At 41.6% G+C, this 20,466-nt stretch overlaps 1 protein-coding gene across 3 annotated transcripts in view; it reads right to left on the bottom strand.

Moving 5' to 3' along the window:
• ccdc141 (coiled-coil domain containing 141) overlaps nucleotides 1-15,968 on the bottom strand; it is a 65,378-nt gene extending 49,410 nt beyond the window's left edge. For all 3 annotated transcript variants that reach the window (XM_037539542.1, XM_017710608.2, XM_017710609.2), the window contains exons 1-4: nucleotides 15,551-15,968; nucleotides 9,131-9,253; nucleotides 6,744-6,935; nucleotides 2,448-2,556 (exon numbers count right to left, since the gene is read on the bottom strand). In XM_037539542.1, the coding sequence (XP_037395439.1) occupies nucleotides 2,448-2,556; nucleotides 6,744-6,935; nucleotides 9,131-9,253; nucleotides 15,551-15,652 (526 nt within the window). In that variant the 5' untranslated portion in view covers nucleotides 15,653-15,968. The remainder of the gene's footprint in view (nucleotides 1-2,447; nucleotides 2,557-6,743; nucleotides 6,936-9,130; nucleotides 9,254-15,550) is intronic.
• Nucleotides 15,969-20,466: the final 4,498 nt, after the last annotated feature.

Genomic DNA, 20,466 nt, shown 5'->3' with positions numbered 1-20,466 from the left:
ACCAACCTTCAGGATTAAAGGGTAAATTAGCAGCGCTCTGGAGCCGCATGTTGCTGACCCCTGATGTAGCTTTTCAAAATGGGCCCAGAGAGATCATACTTTTAAAATCTGACTTGTAGGCTTGCTAAAAGAATGAATAATTCATAGTCAAATACACTATAATTAAACACTAGTTTAGATACAGAAGTTAACCTGGTCATTAACTGTTAGATGAACGAGAAGAGTTTTGTTTTTAAAAGTTATCACAATTCAGAAATATTCAAAAATATGCTTTCAAAAATGAGGAAAATACAGAAAAACAGTAAAATTGCAGAAGACAGTGTCTCACTGTTTTTCAGAGGTAAACTTAAGGTTATTAAGATACTGAAGCTGTGAACTGAAAGCAAGCTTGTGTGTTTGTCAGATGGAAATGTGACGGAGTTCTCTAAACAAAACCCTATGTTGCCAGTTGTGTGCAGTATATCGAGCTCAGGCCTAAATCATTAAGAGGCCCAGATTTTCTACCCACTCCAATGGTTTTAAAACTTTAAAGCAAATTATGTTATCTTCATTTTTTCCCCCAATAACAATGATAAGACTGGGATGATACTCAGTTCTTTAAATTCACTAAAGCAGGCCAATTGTAATAAACACAGATATTCATTATTCAATACAATCCAGTTCAGTGTTATGCAGTTACATGTTCAGTATATCTAGGAGAGTTTCTGTTTGCACCAGAGGCAACAAAGCCAGAAAACCTTTTCACACTGAGTCTGAATTACATGCACTGCTGTGAGTTGGTGGAACTCCCAATGTTGATTGCTGAAAGCTTTAGCAGAATGGGCTGTTAGCCAGGACTGGCATCTTTGAGCTGCAATGACTACAAGGGAAATGGTCATTTTGTTGTCATTACTACTTCATGGATCCATTTGTTCTTCCACTGATATTCCGTCTTCCCATAATTTTTGGTGTTAGGAAAAAGATCTGTTGACTTGATGTGAAACTTTCGGTGTGTTAAATCCACAAATCCATACAATTAGGAATGAAAAATGTTGTCTCTGATGGAGTTTTCCATGTATGGCAGCTATCCAGCATGACACTCACTCACCACTAAAGTATATACGAAGTAAATCGAGGCTGGTGTTTCGGAGAATGGACCAAAGTGAAGAACACTTGTGTGCAAAATGGAAAGGAAAACCGATATACTGTAGTTGATCAGTGGACTCAAAATTCCACATATTAAATAGGAAGCTGTATATTGTTGCTGTCCAAGCAGCTCCATTATTGGTGATTTGTATTTTTTTAATCATTTCAACACACTAGCTGTCCTTACGTTGTGTTAAAATGTCATGATGAGTAGAACAATACAAATCTTCTTCAAATCACTTGGAATTAAATCTCTTTACACTAACTTTTGCCATGCTTACATACAGCCTAATAAGCCGTTAATAATCTGACTAATAGCTCAATGGGAATAGAATATGTCCATGTATACACTTCAATTGGAATAGACTGGTCTGATTGAGGCCATTCAGAATATAGTTTCTGTCTCATTGAAGAAGGTGGGTAATCCTGTACATAATCCATTAACAATATCTGTGTAAACGTCTGTATCCGATTACATTCCCTATCGGAAAGTTTAAGTCCGTTCTGCATGAGCGTCACGTCACAGTGAGAGTTTATTCCGTTCAACACGGCGGAGCAGAAACTGGTCTGCAGAGGAGACGAAGTTCATGCTCTGATCTTTAAAAGACGGCGGTGGGACGGACGTCCAGCTTATGTGTCTCAGAACACGACGTCTTCCTCTCGGCCTTCTTTAATAAGGACACGTGAAGGGCGTTTTCCTGAGCCAGACATCATTTTAAAGCAATTAAAAACACAATGATGTCAGCATTCAAACCTCAGAGATGTTTAAACCACCTTCAGGCCAGTTTCAGTGCATGCTTTTAACAACAGCTTGGAAAGGAAAACTGCCAAATCAAGATTGAGGCAAAGCCTGATCTTCACACCTAGGAAGACTCTCTTATAAACACGAAGCAGAGAGCTGAAAACAGATATTCCCAGAGGATTAGCACGGATCTTCTTTGTGCTAATTAATCCTTTACAGAAAGGTAATAGTGGCAATCAAACATCCCTCAGAACATGTCAAGAGAAGGCAAAGTTCTGATGCTCTCTCTCTCTCACACTCTCTCTCACACTCTCTCTCACACTCTCTCTCACACTCTCTCTCACACTCTCTCTCACACTCTCTCTCACACTCTCTCTCACACTCTCTCACTCATTCACTCATTCACTCACTCTCTCATTCACTCACTCTCTCATTCTCTCACTCACTCTCTCACTCACTCTCTCACTCACACAAACTTGCTTTCTCAGAGTTTCTCTCTGTTTCTCTCCTTCCAAAAACATGAATATAATTGAATAAGCCTTGAGGATGGGAAAGTTTGAGATCAGAGTACCCCTCTCACCTCTCTTTATGCTGCTGTGGTTCTGCATCAGGTCAGTCAAGCAGTCAGCATTGGTCGGTTCCTGGCTGGCACACTGCAACTCCTCTGCTTCATCTATCTTAACGGCAAACTGCAGGCACAGAAAGAGTACAGTGATGTGTGTGACAGGAACATCCACACCTTCACGTTAAGAGAACTGCATGATGAACCCTACAATGTTAGAAAACATGCATGCTCCGCTGTAAGTACGCTGATGCAGTACAGACGCTGCTTTACACTGGTTTTTCTAATGTTTGTGTGTTTTGATGTTTCCCTGCTGGCTAAGGAGTTTACTATCACATCCACCAAGATAGCAGCTGAGAGCGATTGTCCAGCTGTGGCTCAAAGGATTCTTGGGCTGGCTGTTTGGGTGACACTACATCACAGCTATGATGCAGCCTGGACCAGCCACTTGAGTGATGCTGTATCACGGCTACAAGGCTCTCCTGACCAGGGACCCGACTGACGTGACATCACAGTCTGGGCTGGCTGCTTGAGTGACTCTGCAATGCAGCATTACCAGTGCTATGCTGTAGCCACGAGGCCTCTCATGCCAGCTGCCTAAGCAACACTACATCACAGCTACGTTTCTGCCTGGGCCTGCCACTAGGGTGAAGCTGCATTGCAGCTATGAAGCTGCTTGGACTGGTGGTGTTCGACTCCAGGTGGCCAAGGACATTTTCAGCCTTCAAGGCTTCCCAGGCTGGCCTCCTGTGTGATGCACCATAGTTGTGATGTTGAGACTTTCCCCCATGGCTGAGGACTCCAGGCTAGCTAAGTGTCAGTGCCAACCGTGGTCAGCGAAATCTCCTATTAGCTGTGGAAACTTTGGAGTTGTTTGTGTGGGTGTTCTGTGTTGTGTATGATGCTTGTCAAGTGTCCTTGAGCATGGTAATGGTGTTATACGAGGGTCTAATATGTACTATTTTCCTTCGACTCCAAAGTTGCAATTTGGGGGTCCATTAAAAATCTCAGGGAGCCCATTCAAAACAGGTCCCCCTGCAAGGTTTCCTTCTATGCTGCCTCTAGTAGTAATGCCAACCGTCCAAACTTGCGACCGGTGCTGCAGTGAAAGGAAGCAGCACCAGAGCTATTACATAACACAACTGCCGGCTCTGTTACTCAAACAATCGTCTGTACAGTAAGCAACGGCTTGTTGATACATTTGCTCCCAAAGCAAATCCGGCCCGATCAGCGCTTCAGCGCTGTACAACAAACGAGCTCAATTCCAATCATCTCTCCGCAGATGTATCCTCTGTCCACGCCTCTGTTTACCTTTTTCACTCCAAACAGCAATAAATGACCTCAGCGCTCAGTCCTGCTCTTTTATCTGAGATCGCTGATCAGAGTGGGAATCTCCGATGTCAAAGCTCTCTCTTCTCAGATTGCTTCAGAAACTCATCAGAGGAAGCAGCTGCTACTTTAAACACAGGGAAAATACACAGCGGTGTGTTTTCAGATACTATCACACACACACGTTTACACACTCAGGCTGAGAAAACAAAGAACTGCCGCTTCACTTCAGTACATACTGATCAGAACAATATCGCTGGCAGCACTGCAGCCAGAAACAAACACGCTGTCCAGCAGCTGAATGAAACGATCTTTGCTGTCTGCTTTCCTTGCCTGATCTGGTAACACGAGGATCCACACGCTCTGCCGGTTTATCTCCTGAGGTTATGAGCTACAGGTCACACAACATCAAGGAGAGCAGATAGAAAAGGATTCTTCATTGAGCTGTTTGGGCCCAGCAGCTCATTCTCTTCCTTCCCTCCCTCCCTCCCCTCCTCTCCTCTCTCTCTCATTCTCTCCTACATCTCCTTTTTCCTTTCTTATCTTTCTTTCTCACTTTGGCCCAATCCCATTTCACCCCTCGCCCCTACCACTGAGCCCTTAGCCCTCTGCTTTGCGCATTCACATCTGGGAGTAAGATGTCCCAATTTTCGTTGAGATAGAGGCGAAGTGTTAGAGCTACATGGCCCTCTAATCGGAGGCTTTTCAAAGACCACACTGCAAACCAAAGTGTTGGGGGGGGGCAAGATGGAGTGCAAGAGACCAAAGAAACCCACAAATGTGAGACTTTTCTCTGTTAAAAATGACGATACCCATCGTTTGATCTTAGTTTAATGTTGTTTCAGTGTATTATGGTCATTTTCTTTATAACAAGCATTAAATAGCATGCTAATGTCTCTGTAGCTAGCTAGCTAACTTTCCCGTTCCACCTTAAATAGTCCAGCAGTTCTGACACCTGAAGCGCCAGAGTGTAACTGCTGCTCCATTTAAGGCGGAACGGGAAAATTTGAATGCGAAGCTGGTGAATGTCTGACTTCAGCTTCATGGCTATCACCAAAGAATCATCAGTGGGTGATAATAAATAACTGCCCCCCTCTTTGAAGGCGTGTGATCCCTAAATGTAACTTAAGCCCAGCAGTGAGGAGCTAAACTTTCCCCTGCTGGCACTGCAGACGGGCAGGGTCGCCTACAGAGCAGTGCTGGTAGCTGTTAATGAAGTAGGGGTATTTTTTTCATTTGAGAGTTTGACCCGTTTCATAGGGCAAGATTTCAACCACTAACCCCTCAGTCTCGAGAGGTTAGGGTGACACTCGACTGGGCCTTTGTAAGGTAGGTCAGGTCCTTCTCGTCCTCTTAACAGCTGTCTGCCTCCCTCTCTCACTCTCTTTCTTTTGCTTCTCTCTCCTCCTTCTTTTCTCCCTCTCCATTTCTCCTCCTCCCCTTTTTATTGTCTTTATTGACATGACTGCCAGTACAGTATTGCCAAATCATCACTCTCTCCCTTTCTATTCTGCTTCATCTCCTTCTTATATCTTTCTCTCTTTTCTTTCACTCATATTTATATGAGACTCTCCCTCTCGTCTCTTCTTTTGCAAATTATATCTTTTCCCCCTCACTTAATCACTCGCTCTGTCATCTCCTGTTTATGTACGAACGTCTTACCTCTTTCTCTCTTTCTACCTCACTCTCTTGCTCTCTCCAACTTCTTCTTACTCATGCACTCAAAAATGCTGAAGCCCCTTGTATTTCTTTCTTAAACTGGTTTATTTCCTCCTTACTGTCTCTCTCTGACTATCTTATCTTATCAGGCCCAATCGCATTTCGCCCCTCTCCCCTACCACTTAGCCCTACCTCTCCGCTTAGCACTTTCACGTGTAGGGGTAGGGTGTCCTGATTTTAGTTGAGATAGAGGGGTAGGGTGAAGTGTTAGGGCTACATGACTCTCAAAACTCAGATTTTTCAGAGACTCTCCAAACAGAGTTAGGAGGAAAAAAGACATATCAGCAAGACGGCCGCACAAAAAGCAAAGAAACAGAAATGTGAGAATTCTCACTTTTATAAAATGACAGTAATCAGTGTACTAACTTAGTTTAATGTCGTTTCACTGTGTTATGGTAACTTTATAACATAATCACTAGTATTGTACTGATAGCTAAATATACCGTTCCACCTTGAATTGTGCAGCGGTTCCATTCTGGCACCTCAGACATCAGAACAGCTGTACCATTTAAGGTGGAATGGAAAAATCTGAACAAGAAGCTGGTGAATATCTGACTTCAGCTTCACATGACTGAAGAATTAGGGGTGGGTGATAATGAATAATTGACTCCCCCACCCCCACCAAATGTAACTAAAGCCCAGCAGTGAGGAGCTGAACTTTCCCCTCCTCTGCTGTCCCTGCAGACGGGCAGGGTCGCCTACAGAGCGGCGCTGGTAGCTGTTAATGAAGTGATGCTCTTTTATTTGATGGTCCAATTTTGTTTTCAACCACTACCCCCTGCATCTCCAAGGGACAAGGAGTTACTCGAAAAACAAGGGATAGGGCTGAAAAAATAAAGGAAAAAAAATTAAACTGGGCTAAAATCTCTCGGTCACTTTTTCACCTACACTTTTTAAGGAATGCCATCTCTCTCTCTCTCTCTCTCTCTGTCACTTTATAAAGCACAAAACCCCTCTGTCTCTCTCTCTGTGTCTCTCTCCCTCTGTGTCTCTCTCTGTGTCTCTCTCTGTGTCTCTCTCTGTGTCTCTCTCTCTCTCTGTCTCTCTCTGAGTCTGTCTCTCTCTCTGTGTCTCTCTCTCTCTGTGTCTCTCTCTCTCTGTGTCTCTCTCTCTGTGTCTCTCTCTCTGTGTCTCTGTATATCTCTGTGTCTCTCTCTGTATATCTCTGTGTCTCTCTCTGTGTCTCTCTCTGTGTCTCTCTCTGTGTCTCTCTCTGTGTCTCTCTCTGTGTCTCTCTCTGTGTCTCTCTCTGTGTCTCTCTCTCACCTCCAGAGCGTGGTCGTAGAACTGGCAGGTCAGCAGCAGTAGCGTCCGCCGTTTCTCCAGATGGCTGACCAGCGTCGTCCAGGCTTCACTGAGAGAGCGAGCCATGGCTTCATACACTCGTTCCTCTCCCTTCCTCTCCTCCGCCACCTCATCTGCCTGCTCCAGCAGCGCCCATACGCCTCCTTCATTCCTCTAATAAGGATCAAATACACCTGATTCAGTCCATTACTCAGCTTCCTCATAACATTTGCATAACATTATACCCAAAAAATATAATGAATTCATGTTTTAACCACAGCAAGGAGTATGAAATGCAGGCAGCGATTTACAGTTAGAGTCAATCTGCCAACAACCAGTAAGACGTCTCCTCTAAAATATGCCATGGGTGTTGCGATGCTGTACTCTTAAGCTGGCAGTACACTACTCACCTCTTACAGCGGTGCTGCAGTGGTCTCTAAAGTAAGATTTTCCAGTTTAAAGCCTAAGAATCCCCCCTTCTGATGACGTATCACGAAGACACTATAAGCTCACAGAAGGAAGCCAGACAGCTAACGTTACTGGTGGGAAGCCAAATTTCTATTATATCTATGTATTTTCAGCATCTACATCAGTGAATTTCTTTATTGCTGTGGGGGGATTCCAATGGGTGTGTGATGGATTTGAATAATGCATGCTGGGTATGGTAGCATGAGACAACAGAAAACAAATATGCATATAAAATCTTGAATTCTCTCAAACTAGAGAGGCTAATGGATGCAATGCTGCACTACAGACATCAAAATGAACACACTAGATGCTATTTTTAGGTTGGAATGCCATTTTAACATTCAGCTAGTGCACATATTTATTTAAGCACTTTTGTTTTATACTTGTCAATATTTTCAAGTCTTATATTCTGAAAAAATTACAATTTCCGTGTTTATTTGTTTTTACAAATTTAGCTTACAGCTGTGTCTAATTAGCACCAGATACATCTTCAAAACACCAAATCTGCAAACATTCATTACATCACGTGCTGACGATTGTTTGGAGTGAATGTGAAATCTTCGTCTGGCAAACAGATGCTTCAAAACTCCCTCAGTCGGCACGTGTCGTATCAACGCCAGGGCGGTAGAGCTTGACTTTAATTAAAGACTTTGCTTTGCAGGCTTGACTTTGTACTTGCTCTCAGGGATGGGAGTCGCCCCCCCACTGTATCTGAACACAGCAAGAGCTCTTTTCACATGCTAATACAGCCCGACAGAACGTCTCTCAAGGACACAATTGTGCCTTTGAATCAATAGCACATTTTTCCAAAAGCTCAGAATGAGCGAAGCGTCTTCTCTGACGGAGGGAGAATACAGAGCGTCTGTGTACAAAACATATGCACAACACTAGCTCTGACGTTAATGCATCATTTCATATGATGCAATGTTGAAAAGAAAAACGTGCTGTGAAAACTGTCGCTGTTGTCAGATCACTAAGTCCATACAATTCCTCTTGCAGACTTGTTTATGTGGTTTCTGACACTGTACGATGTACGGTTATCTATAGGAATGGACTAAAGTATTTTACATTAGTAGAACATTAGTAGGGTCTGTACTTTTGTCCACGTTTATATAAAACAGGATGTCATAGTACCAAATATATACAACCCCATTTCCAAAAAAGTTGGGACATTGTGAAGTGATACTTTTTTAATCCCACAAACGGGGAAATTCCACCGCCGCATTTAACCCATCCGTGAAGTGAAACACCACATACACACTAGTGAACACACACACTAGGGGGCAGTGAGCACACTTGCCCAGAGCGGTGGGCAGCCCTATCCACGGCGCCCGGGGAGCAGTTGGGGGTTAGGTGTCTTGCTCAAGGACACCTCAGACATGGACTGTTGGCACTGGGGATCGACCTTCCAGTCATTATTTTTCATAATTTTTCAGTTTCAACATTTTTATGTGTTATCACTTTCAATGAAATACAGGGTTTAAATGATTTACACATCATTGAATTTTGTTTTTATTTTTTCGACAGCATCCCAACTTTTTTGGAAATGGGGTTATATGTATATATACACAAGTATTCATAATGCATTATGACTGAAGGTTTCATAGTAAGTGTGGAGTGGTATCGAGGTCTGGAGACCAACTTTACAGAGCGCTGGAATAAGTACTGGAGTTTTAATGAGGCCTGGAGGGAGAAACAGAGCGCTTTCTGTGGAGGTAGTATGAACCCACACTCACTAGAAACACACAGAGGATGTTTTGTGCAGGCCGGTGCAAATAAAATGAGAATACCAGGCTGAATAGTTTTGCATAGAGATGGATATGCGGGAGGAGAGTGACCCAGAGCCAAAGACCATCTCAAAAAGATGGAGCTGTAATCATGGTGGATGGAGATGACCACACCTTGAGTCGGGCGAGCAGCTGATCATGCTCTTCCAGAAGCTTCTTGCTTTCATCCTGGTTGTTTCCAATCTCCAGCAGGTCCGGATGAGCCTCGGTCAGCTGCAAGTTGACAAACTCTCCACACTGAAAACATGCAAACATATTATTTGGAGTTGTTTTTTTTCCAGGATGGTTCACATGTTCATCCTGTCCATCAAAAGGACCTATGAGTTGTATATAATGTATATAACTTGAATCAATATGATGAGTAGAATTCTGACTGTTTATATTTATGACTCTACTGAGCGTAGAACTCAGTATAGAGCAGATTGTAAATGTCAGTAAATGTATCTAGATCTCCACCTATACACGCAAACACAGAGATGACAAACCAAGGCCGTGTTTACAGAGACAGATGAGCCGAAAGGCTACACCTGCAACCAAATGCTGCAGTGTCCTCTCCTCTGCCCACACGCAGTAACCCTGGCAGAAAGTTCACAGCCAACAACAGTTTACAGCCCTTAGAAAACACAGTTGTAGCCAATGATAACAGAAGAATAGTGTAAATCCTTATTAAATATGCTTTTCTTAAAAAGCTCATTGAAACCAGCTAAACAACATCAATGCATTTCTAGAATACATGCCGGATGCTGTGAGGCAAAACAGTTCTTCAGATTTTCCACTGCTTTACCATCATCATTACATATCAAACTCAGAAGACTTGTGTAGGTTCACCGGTGGTTGTGGACAGTAATTAAAATGTCTATATCTGTGTTGTAGTCATTGTGACATCTGGTTCAAACACCACCACTGTAAAGACATCAGAGTCTCTGCAATCAACCATTTCACACCAAACCACTCTGAATGAGTTTATTTACATCTTAATTATGCAGAAAATTTAGAAAAACCAGTGGAATTCCTCTTTAGCACTAGTGGTGTGAAGGGAAACAGGCTACCACACAATCTCAGGAGAACCCTGCCTACTTTCACAGCTCTATGGTATGACCAGAAACGGACACAGGTACTCGACCAGGCTGATTTGGATTGATAACTACACTGCGCTGCACTGTCTGGTGGAAAAATGCCTTAATTAGTCCTCTGTTGGGGGGTGTCGGGGGTGCAACCGTGAGGAGCGCCAACAGCTGCTGCACTACAAATGCGGGAAATGCAGCTTGGGATATGCAGGCTGATGGCTATTTAATTGTGCTGTATATTTTAAGAGTGTTGGCGCTGGTCATTATGCTGGCATGTGCAGCTCGTGCCTCCCACTGCAGCACGAACTGGACCACAGACAGAACTTTAAAAGGCTTCACTCTACTCTTCGCTTTATCAACACAAACACCTGAGAGTCAAAACAGGCCATAAAAGTACAAAAGAAGCCCACAAACTCTGGGAGACTATCAATAAAGCAGCGCTGTTGTACAATACGGTGTTTTGTCACAGTGGCTGGCGGGATATTTCACAGCTGTTACTCTCCTCCCTGCGGGCGCTTCACTGATAAACACAAACATTAGGTCGGCACGTCGGGCATCAGCACAGTCTGACGCCGGCCGTGTGCCTGGACTGGTCATAAACAGTTTGTGTTTTTAATAAAGGAAGTGGCGGCTCTTTGTGGTCCATTTCAGTTGCTTACTAGATAGAAATGGAAGAGAAATGAAACGGATCTCGGCATTTTCCTTGTAAACACTGGAAAACGGAAAACTGATAAAAGTCAGTCTTGCATTATATTCTCTTGTGATGTCAGGGCTTCCCAGCACTTTCAGGTGTTTAACCTCTTAAAATTAAGGCTTATTATAGAATAAGGCCTATTATTTAGATTAGAGTTTTAATTAAATGCTGAGTTAAAGAGATTCGTTTTAAGATGTTTATAAAAAGTGAGCTCTGAGCGGTGCAAGTGTTGGCCTGGTCATCAGGAGATCTCGAAGTTTGATCCCGGGTGATGCTACAGCCGTCTGTAGCCGGGAGTCCAAGAGAGCACAATAGGCCTCGCTCTCTCTGGGTGGGTAGCATGGCCCCCCTTCTCCCCCCCATCACTCAGCATGATGCTGGTCAGCGCAGGCGTCCGTTAGCAGACGTAGCAGATCCTTTCCTCCGAGCGCGTTCGGCTGTCCCGTGACGTTGCGTGAGCGACAGCTCGAAAAGAAGCGGTGGCTGGTTTCACAGGTCTCAGAGGAAGCCTGTGCTGCCTTCACTCTTCTAACGCTGATGGCATGGTGTGATTAGGGGGAGTCCTAACTAGTGGGTGGAATTGGAAACAATTAAATTGGGGAGAAAAATAGGGTAAAAAAGGAAAAAAGTGAGCTCTGAGTTTGACTGCCTAATAAAAGGTGGAATTGAGCTCCACAGTTCAGAAGCAGAATAACTGAACTGAACTGAGTCTCTCTGTGTTTTCTGTATTTTACTGAAGGTGTTGGTAGAAGGTCAGTATCTGCAGATCTGAGACCATAAATGGACAGACGCTCTGTGATGGAAGTGGTGATTTAAGGTCATTTCGAGCCTAAAAACCAGTAGCAGAACTTTAAAATCTATCCTGAGCAATACAGGCAAGCCAGTGCAGCTCTTTTAAAGCGGGACTGATCTGATCTCTGTGTTGTTTTTGTCAGGATGCTGTTGCGTTTTGTCCGAGTTGTAAAGGTTGCATTGTTTTCTTAGGAAGGCCAGTAAAAAGACCATTACAGTGATCAACTCTGCTTTTCTCTGCGTCGCTCTGAGAGAGAAAAGGCCGAACTTTAGTGACATTTCTCAAATGATAAAAAGCTACTTTAGTGCCTGTGTTTACTCAGTTCCCAGAGTCAAAGATCACATTTATGTTTAGTTCTTCAGATTTGGTATATTAAGCTAAAGAACCAAGTTTCTCATAAAGCAGCTTTCTCTGAGTTTTAGTACCAACGACCAGTATTTTAGTTTTTTCACAATTTAATCATATAAAATGTGGCGACATCCACTGAGATCATCCACATAATGCAGCTAAGTAGAGAACAAAGTGAAAGTAGCGTGTGACTTGAGCTGTCATGACTACAAACATCATTACATCCGTCACGACACTTATCAATACTGGTAACACGACACTTAGGTTACTCAACAAGATCTCTCAAGATGCAGAGGTGGGCAGTAACTAGCTCCACTCAGTTTCATGCACTTAAGTACAATTATGAAGGATTTGAGCCTGGGGAGCCGTTGGGGGTTAGGTGTCTTGCTCAAGGGCACCTCAGTCATGTACTGTCGGCCCTGGGGATCGAACCGTCGATCTTCTGGTCTCAGGGCCGGTTCCATAACCTCCAGCCCACGACTGCCCCAAGAGACCAATAACAAACTTCAGATCCTGTGCTGATGTAAAAAGCCAAACCAAAAAGACTAATTCATAAAGTCTGGTCCTGATTCAGACGCTGTACTTTTACTCAATCTGTTTCTTAGAAAGATATTTTTGATTTGCTACATTATTTAATCAAACTAACAACACATTCAGGTTAGAATGGTCTCGGGATCTAGTGACCACCGCTTTTAATCAATGACCCTCAGCTAGATACCCAGGGCTGAGAGCTTTTGTAAAAGTTTTGCCCTGTGCTTTGAGCAGAATGCTGGAGGCTGAATCAATGCTGATGGTTGTAAATGACAGGCTGCTGCTGCCTCTATCTAGCAGATCAATAGCCTTTGATACTCAATCACATTAGAGCTCTGTTATGTAAGACATAGTCAGAATAGTTGCATAAGCTTATGTTAAACACAATAAAGATCATAACCATCAACAAAACACTGAAGGATAATGCACTTTGTTAGCACTAGAGTTGGTCTCTAGACATCTAGACAGGGATTAAACCTAATCCTGGACTACACATTCTTGTTAATGGAGAATCTCCATTCAAAATGCAGTGTAATCCAGCACTAACAACAATCCCTCCCCAAGAAACTAGCCCTATAAACGACCACAACACAGCAGTAACACTAAAATTACAGGCAGACTGTATATTTCATTTCAATGTGCAATAATTTCAGTATTTTATCAGTTAAATCCACCTGGATCAGTGCGTAAATGAAGGTATGTATATTCACTTGCACATTTATGAAAATCTAACTTGTCTAGCTCAACCTCTTATTCTCCAGGGTATATTTTGTTTTTTCCATCTGAATGTGACCAAATCGTAAGGCAAATTATTCAGTAACTGCATGAAATAAATGTACATTTTTATTTCATTTGTTTATTTTTTTGAAAAGCTCTTGTCAAATGAACAGAACCTGTGTTTTATGATCTACACATATCACTATATGCTTACAATTTACTGCTGAAAGCCAAAAATCTCAGATGCTCTTTGTGTTATTTTATAAAAGAACATGACGAAGTGCAGTTTGGAACCACCGGTGGTACCAAGGAGTTGAAGAGGTCAAGTTATAACGTTATTATGTCCTGTACATTTTACAGCTCCCACTAATCTGTGTGTGTTATTTGTACAGTTGCTTTTGCTGCTGTAAGTCTGTAATGTCTGTCTGTCAATCACACTGCCTATCAATCTGTCCATCACACTGCCTATCAATCTGTCCATCACACTGCCTATCAATCTGTCCATCACACTGCCGATCAATCTGTCCATCACACTGCCGATCAATCTGTCCATCACACTGCCGATCAATCTGTCCATCACACTGCCGATCAATCTGTCCATCACACTGCCGATCAATCTGTCCATCACACTGCCTATCTATCACACTGCCTATCAATCAATCAATCAATCACAGTGCCTATCTATCACACTGCCTATCAATCCATCACACTGCCTATCAATCCATCACACTGCCTATCAATCCATCACACTGCCTATCTATCCATCACACTGCCTATCAATCCATCACACTACCTATCTATCCATCACACTACCTATCTATCCATCACACTGCCTATCTATCCATCACACTGCCTATCTATCCATCACACTGCCTATCTATCCATCACACTGCCTATCAATCAATCAATCACACTGCCTATCTATCACACTGCCTATCAATCAATCAATCACAGTGCCTATCTATCACACTGCCTATCAATCCATCACACTGCCTATCAATCCATCACACTGCCTATCAATCCATCACACTGCCTATCAATCCATCACACTGCCTATCTATCCATCACACTACCTATCTATCCATCACACTGCCTATCAATCCATCACACTGCCTATCAATCCATCACACTGCCGATCAATCCATCACACTACCTATCTATCCATCACACTGCCTATCTATCCATCACACTACCTATCTATCCATCACACTGCCTATCTATCCATCACACTGCCTATCAATCCATCACACTGCCTATCAATCCATCACACTGCCTATCAATCCATCACACTGCCGATCAATCCATCACACTACCTATCTATCCATCACACTGCCTATCTATCCATCACACTGCCTATCAATCCATCACACTGCCTATCAATCCATCACACTGCCTATCAATCCATCACACTGCCTATCAATCCATCACACTGCCTATCAATCTATCACACTGCCCATCTATCACACTGCCTATCAATCTATCACACTGCCTATCAATCACACTGTCTATCAATCACACTGTCTATCAATCACACTGCCTATCAATCTATCACACTGCCTATCAATCCATCACACTGCCTATCAATCCATCACACTGCCTATCAATCCATCACACTGCTTATCTATCACGCTGCCTATCAATCCATCACACTGCCTATCAATCTATCACACTGCCTATCTATCAATCACACTGCCTATCAATCTATCACACTGCCTATCAATCTATCACACTGCCTATCAATCTATCACACTGCCTATCAATCTATCACACTGCCTATCTATCAATCACACTGCCTATCTATCAATCACACTGCTTATCTATCAATCACACTGCTTATCTATCAATCACACTGCCTATCTATCAATCACACTGCTTATCTATCAATCACACTGCTTATCTATCAATCACACTGCCTATCTATCAATCACACTGCCTATCTATCAATCACACTGCTTATCTATCAATCACACTGCTTATCTATCAATCACACTGCCTATCTATCAATCACACTGCTTATCTATCAATCACACTGCTTATCTATCAATCACACTGCTTATCTATCAATCACACTGCCTATCTATCAATCACACTGCCTATCTATCAATCACACTGCTTATCTATCAATCACACTGCTTATCAATCTATCACACTGCCTATCAATCTATCACACTGCCTATCTATCAATCACACTGCCTATCTATCAATCACACTGCCTATCAATCAATCACACTGCTTATCTATCAATCACACTGCTTATCTATCAATCACACTGCTTATCAATCTATCACACTGCTTATCTATCACACTGCTTATCTATCACACTGCCTATCTATCTACATGAAGACTGTGCAGAACCTTTGAAAAAGTTGATGTTAAACTGTTACCTTTAGCACAGCAACAACAATCTGAGTGTCCCCAGCCTGCACAGCCACTGTACTCAGCGCCGTAGTGGACGGCTGACCTCCTGGGTCACCTTCGCTGGACATTGTCTTTACGTCCAACAACCAGTTGAGTCAAACAGTTCTGAAAGTGGTGTACTCCAGGATTTTGCTGTCCTCCACAGCACTCCCTCTCTCTGTGTTCCTCTTGTTAGAGCTCCACAGACGTTCCAGCAGGCGCCCAAACCCAAACACTCCGGGGGTGGGCACGAGCCTATTAAAGCAACAGTGCTGCCCGCATCAGCAGCAACAAAGTGACCCCGTCCTGCAGGTTCTGTCCCAGATCCTGTGCTGCAGAGGCAGTGTCCCCGCTCCCCTCTCCTCCTGCAGGCTGGACAGAATGAGAAGTGCGCTGCTAACAGAGCAGAGCTCAGCACAGTGGGGTAAAAATAGAAATATCCACTGCATTTATCACAGCACACTCAAAGCCATTTGACACACCCCTAGTTTGGTGGCTTTGGTCCCTCTGAACTCCCCTCCCCCATCTGCTGCCTGTTGCACTGAGCGTCCAGTGAATGATTTGTTTTTTCTTCTCTCCCCTATAGTCAGGCAGGATAAGGTCTAGACTGGCCTGGACTCTAGAGCATCAATTGTAAAGGACAGAGAGCAGAGGCTTTAAACCCCATAAACCCAGGCTTATTATTTAATTATTAATCTTAAGTTTTATTACTCATTAATAACTAGAAATTCAGTATCTACTGTGAATTATTCAGTATATGCTATGAATTATTCAGTATCTATTGTGAAATACAGTATCCTACTATATCTCATTTAGTATCCACTGGGCCACTGTGAATTATTTGGTATCTACTGTGGAATATACAGTATCTACTGTGGAATATACAGTATCTACTGTGAATTATTCAGTATCTACTGTGAATTATTCAGTATCTACTGTGAATTATTCAGTATCTACTGTGGAATATACAGTATCTACTGTGGAATATACAGTATCTACTGTGAATTATTCAGTATCTACTGTGGAATATACAGTATCTACTGCGAATTATTCAGTATCCACTGTGGAATATACAGTATCTACTGCGAATTTTTCAGTATCTACTGCGAATTATTCAGTATCCACTGTGAATTATTCAGTATCTACTGTGGAATATACAGTATCTACTGTGAATTATTCAGTATCTACTGTGGAATATACAGTATCTACTGTGAATTATTCAGTATCTACTGTGAATTATTCAGTATCTACTGTGGAATATACAGTATCTACTGCGAATTATTCAGTATCTACTGTGGAATATACAGTATCTACTGCGAATTATTCAGTATCTACTGCGAATTATTCAGTATCTACTGTGGAATATACAGTATCTACTGTGAATTATTCAGTATCTACTGTGAATTATTCAGTATCTACTGTGGAATATACAGTATCTACTGTGAATTATTCAGTATCTACTGTGAATTATTCAGTATCTACTGTGGAATATACAGTATCTACTGTGAATTATTCAGTATCTACTGTGGAATATACAGTATCTACTGTGGAATATACAGTATCTACTGTGGAATACAGTATCTACTGTGAATTATTCAGTATCTACTGTGGAATATACAGTATCTACTGTGAATTATTCAGTATCTACTGTGGAATATACAGTATCTACTGCAAATTATTCAGTATCTACTGTGGAATATACAGTATCTACTGTGAATTATTCAGTATCTACTGTGAATTATTCAGTATCTACTGTGGAATATACAGTATCTACTGTGAATTATTCAGTATCTACTGTGAATTATTCAGTATCTACTGTGGAATATACAGTATCTACTGTGAATTATTCAGTATCTACTGTGGAATATACAGTATCTACTGTGGAATACAGTATCTACTGTGAATTATTCAGTATCTACTGTGGAATATACAGTATCTACTGTGAATTATTCAGTATCTACTGTGGAATATACAGTATCTACTGTGGAATATACAGTATCTACTGTGGAATACAGTATCTACTGTGAATTATTCAGTATCTACTGTGGAATATACAGTATCTACTGTGAATTATTCAGTATCTACTGTGGAATATACAGTATCTACTGCAAATTATTCAGTATCTACTGTGGAATATACAGTATCTACTGTGAATTATTCAGTATCTACTGTGAATTATTCAGTATCTACTGTGGAATATACAGTATCTACTGTGAATTATTCAGTATCTACTGTGAATTATTCAGTATCTACTGTGGAATATACAGTATCTACTGTGGAATATACAGTATCTACTGTGAATTATTCAGTATCTACTGTGGAATATACAGTATCTACTGTGGAATACAGTATCTACTGTGAATTATTCAGTATCTACTGTGGAATATACAGTATCTACTGTGAATTATTCAGTATCTACTGTGGAATATACAGTATCTACTGTGGAATATACAGTATCTACTGTCTCTCATTCAGTATCCACTGGGCCACTGTGGAATATACAGTATCTACTGTGAATTATTCAGTATCTACTGTATCTCCTTCCCAGAAGAGTTGAAGCTGTTGTAGCTGCAAAGGGTGGGCCGACATCATATTAAACCCTATGGGTTAAGAATGGGATGTCACTCAAGGTGATATGCGTGCGGAGGAATATAGTGGAGGAAAAACAGTGTATATTATATACTGAAATGACGTTACAAAATACAAAACTTGATGCAGGATATGAGCCTTTTAACACCAAAAATAATGACCGCAGTGAGAAAAAAAAGTAATAGCAACAAAAATAACAGTGGTAAGGCCACAAAAAGAGAAAAAAAGTATTGTTTTCTTCTCTGATCAATTTTGCTCAAAGTAATCCATGTTCTGCTCATCACATGATCTTTCATAATGAGGCTGGACAAGCTTCACAGAATACTGGCAAAATTCAACCTGAAGAGAAACCGTACCACAATGTCAGGATAGTGTTTGCTGTGTAATTGAGATTTTTAGAGAGAATTATCTGACAGGCTGTTTACCCACTTCGGCTGTTTTAGTGTCAGGTCAGTTCAGTTCATTAGCGTATCATTATAAGCAGCAGTAGTCACTGTCACAGTAAAACACAGCGTCATACCCTGACCACAGCACAATAAGAGGAAAGGGGTCAGTCAGAGCTGCTGATACTGAACAGATCTGGGAAACGCAACAAAACCCCCGGCTTCCTCTGCACTTGAGCAGAGAGAAATCAGAGCACACGGGGGGGAAGAAAAACCCACCAGTGTGAAATAAACTATTTCATCTTCACTAATATTTGCTTACTCACTGAGGCCTTTCCATGATGCCCAGGGGTTGGGGGGTTGGGGGGGTTCTGTCAGTACCCAGTGCAGGAAATGTGATGAGCTGTTTGGAAAAATAAGTGAGAGTAAAAGTAGAAAACCCATGATTGCGGCATATTTATGTGATTAAAAGGTATATTATTAATATATATATATATATATATAAATAATATTAGGTATTAAAATTCCCGTATCAAAGAGAACTTAAAAGATTCTCTTTTTTTTTATTATTATTATTATTATTATTATTATTATTATTATTAATGGGACTGATGTAGGATATTCACACTGTTGAAACTGTACGGTCAATTAAAAAAAAAAGTAAGAGTTAAAAGTTTTAATTTTGGTTTTGTGACATCATGAAAACCAACACATTTGAACATGTCTAGATTATTCCGCCTACAGCAGTTTAGCTCCGCCCACTCACGATAAAGTTCTAAGCAGTGTGTCAGCCTGGACTGCTTTCTGCATGACTCGCAGTCACAACAGACGTCACTCATATGAATCCGTCATGAAGGCACAGGAACTAAAGCGGTCATGTACAAAAGCATTATGAACATAAATAAACACAAACTTTATAACTGGACTTCATGGGACCAATAAAAACGCAATAAAAATGTACACACTTAAAAAAGATGGTTCTTCAAGGGTTCTTTAGTGAAGAAAATGCTTCTATGTAGAAACACAAACACTCAAAGAACCCTTTTCACAATTCAAGTGTTCTTAATGTCATGAAAGGGTTCTATTAGCACCAACAGAAGAACCCCTATGATAGAGAACCCCATATAGAACCCTTGAAGAATCACCTTCTTTAAGTGTGTATGATGGACGCTCATATGTTTTGAGGTGATGCAGGATGACCGTTTGTCTTTGTATTATATCGAAGACCTTTTTCAATGTTCCCATTAAAAACCTCTATAAAGATGAGCTGCCCTTTTGTGGCTCCACAGCTGAATCAGATCAGTAGGTAATAATAAAATAAACCTCTACAGTAAAATAAAGCTCTGCTGATCCTTCAACTCAGTTTAACAGTAAATGGTCTTAAACGCTGCAGTTAATGTAGAACTGCTGATTCACCCTTTAACCCTGAAGACTGGCCAATAGAGTGCTGGTCACCATAGCAACACAGATAGCCACAATAGTCTCGCCTAGATGGCAGCTAACGAAATGGCAAATAGAAAGATTTAAGATGAACGGGCTTATTTGTGCTTATAAACACTCCAGCTGGTTTCCTGATACGTTCAATCAGCAACGAGAAACTGACAAACACTGAAAAGTCACGAGGCTGAAGTCAGTTTCTCGTTCGTGGCTTCTGGTCGACTTCAAACATTCAAATAAAAAAGTTCAAACAAGAAGCTGGCGCATGAGAAGCGACTTCAGCCTCGTAAAAAATCGAACGTTCAGAGACATTTTACAAGAAACTGTTGTAGTTCTGCAGAAAAGCTTCCTGCTGGAGATGCGAGAAAAGCAGCTATAGCTGAGCTGAAGCTTGAAGCAGAGCGAAGTGAGTCTGAGTTACATCAGCACATACTGAGACAGATTTACAGCCAAGAGGGTAAAAGGGATATAAAATGTGGTGGATAGATTTTTGC

This window comes from Pygocentrus nattereri, chromosome 6, assembly GCF_015220715.1.
Source record: "Pygocentrus nattereri isolate fPygNat1 chromosome 6, fPygNat1.pri, whole genome shotgun sequence".
NCBI classification, from domain to species: Eukaryota; Metazoa; Chordata; class Actinopteri; order Characiformes; family Serrasalmidae; genus Pygocentrus; species Pygocentrus nattereri.
This window is presented reverse-complemented; position numbering and strand designations above follow the sequence as displayed.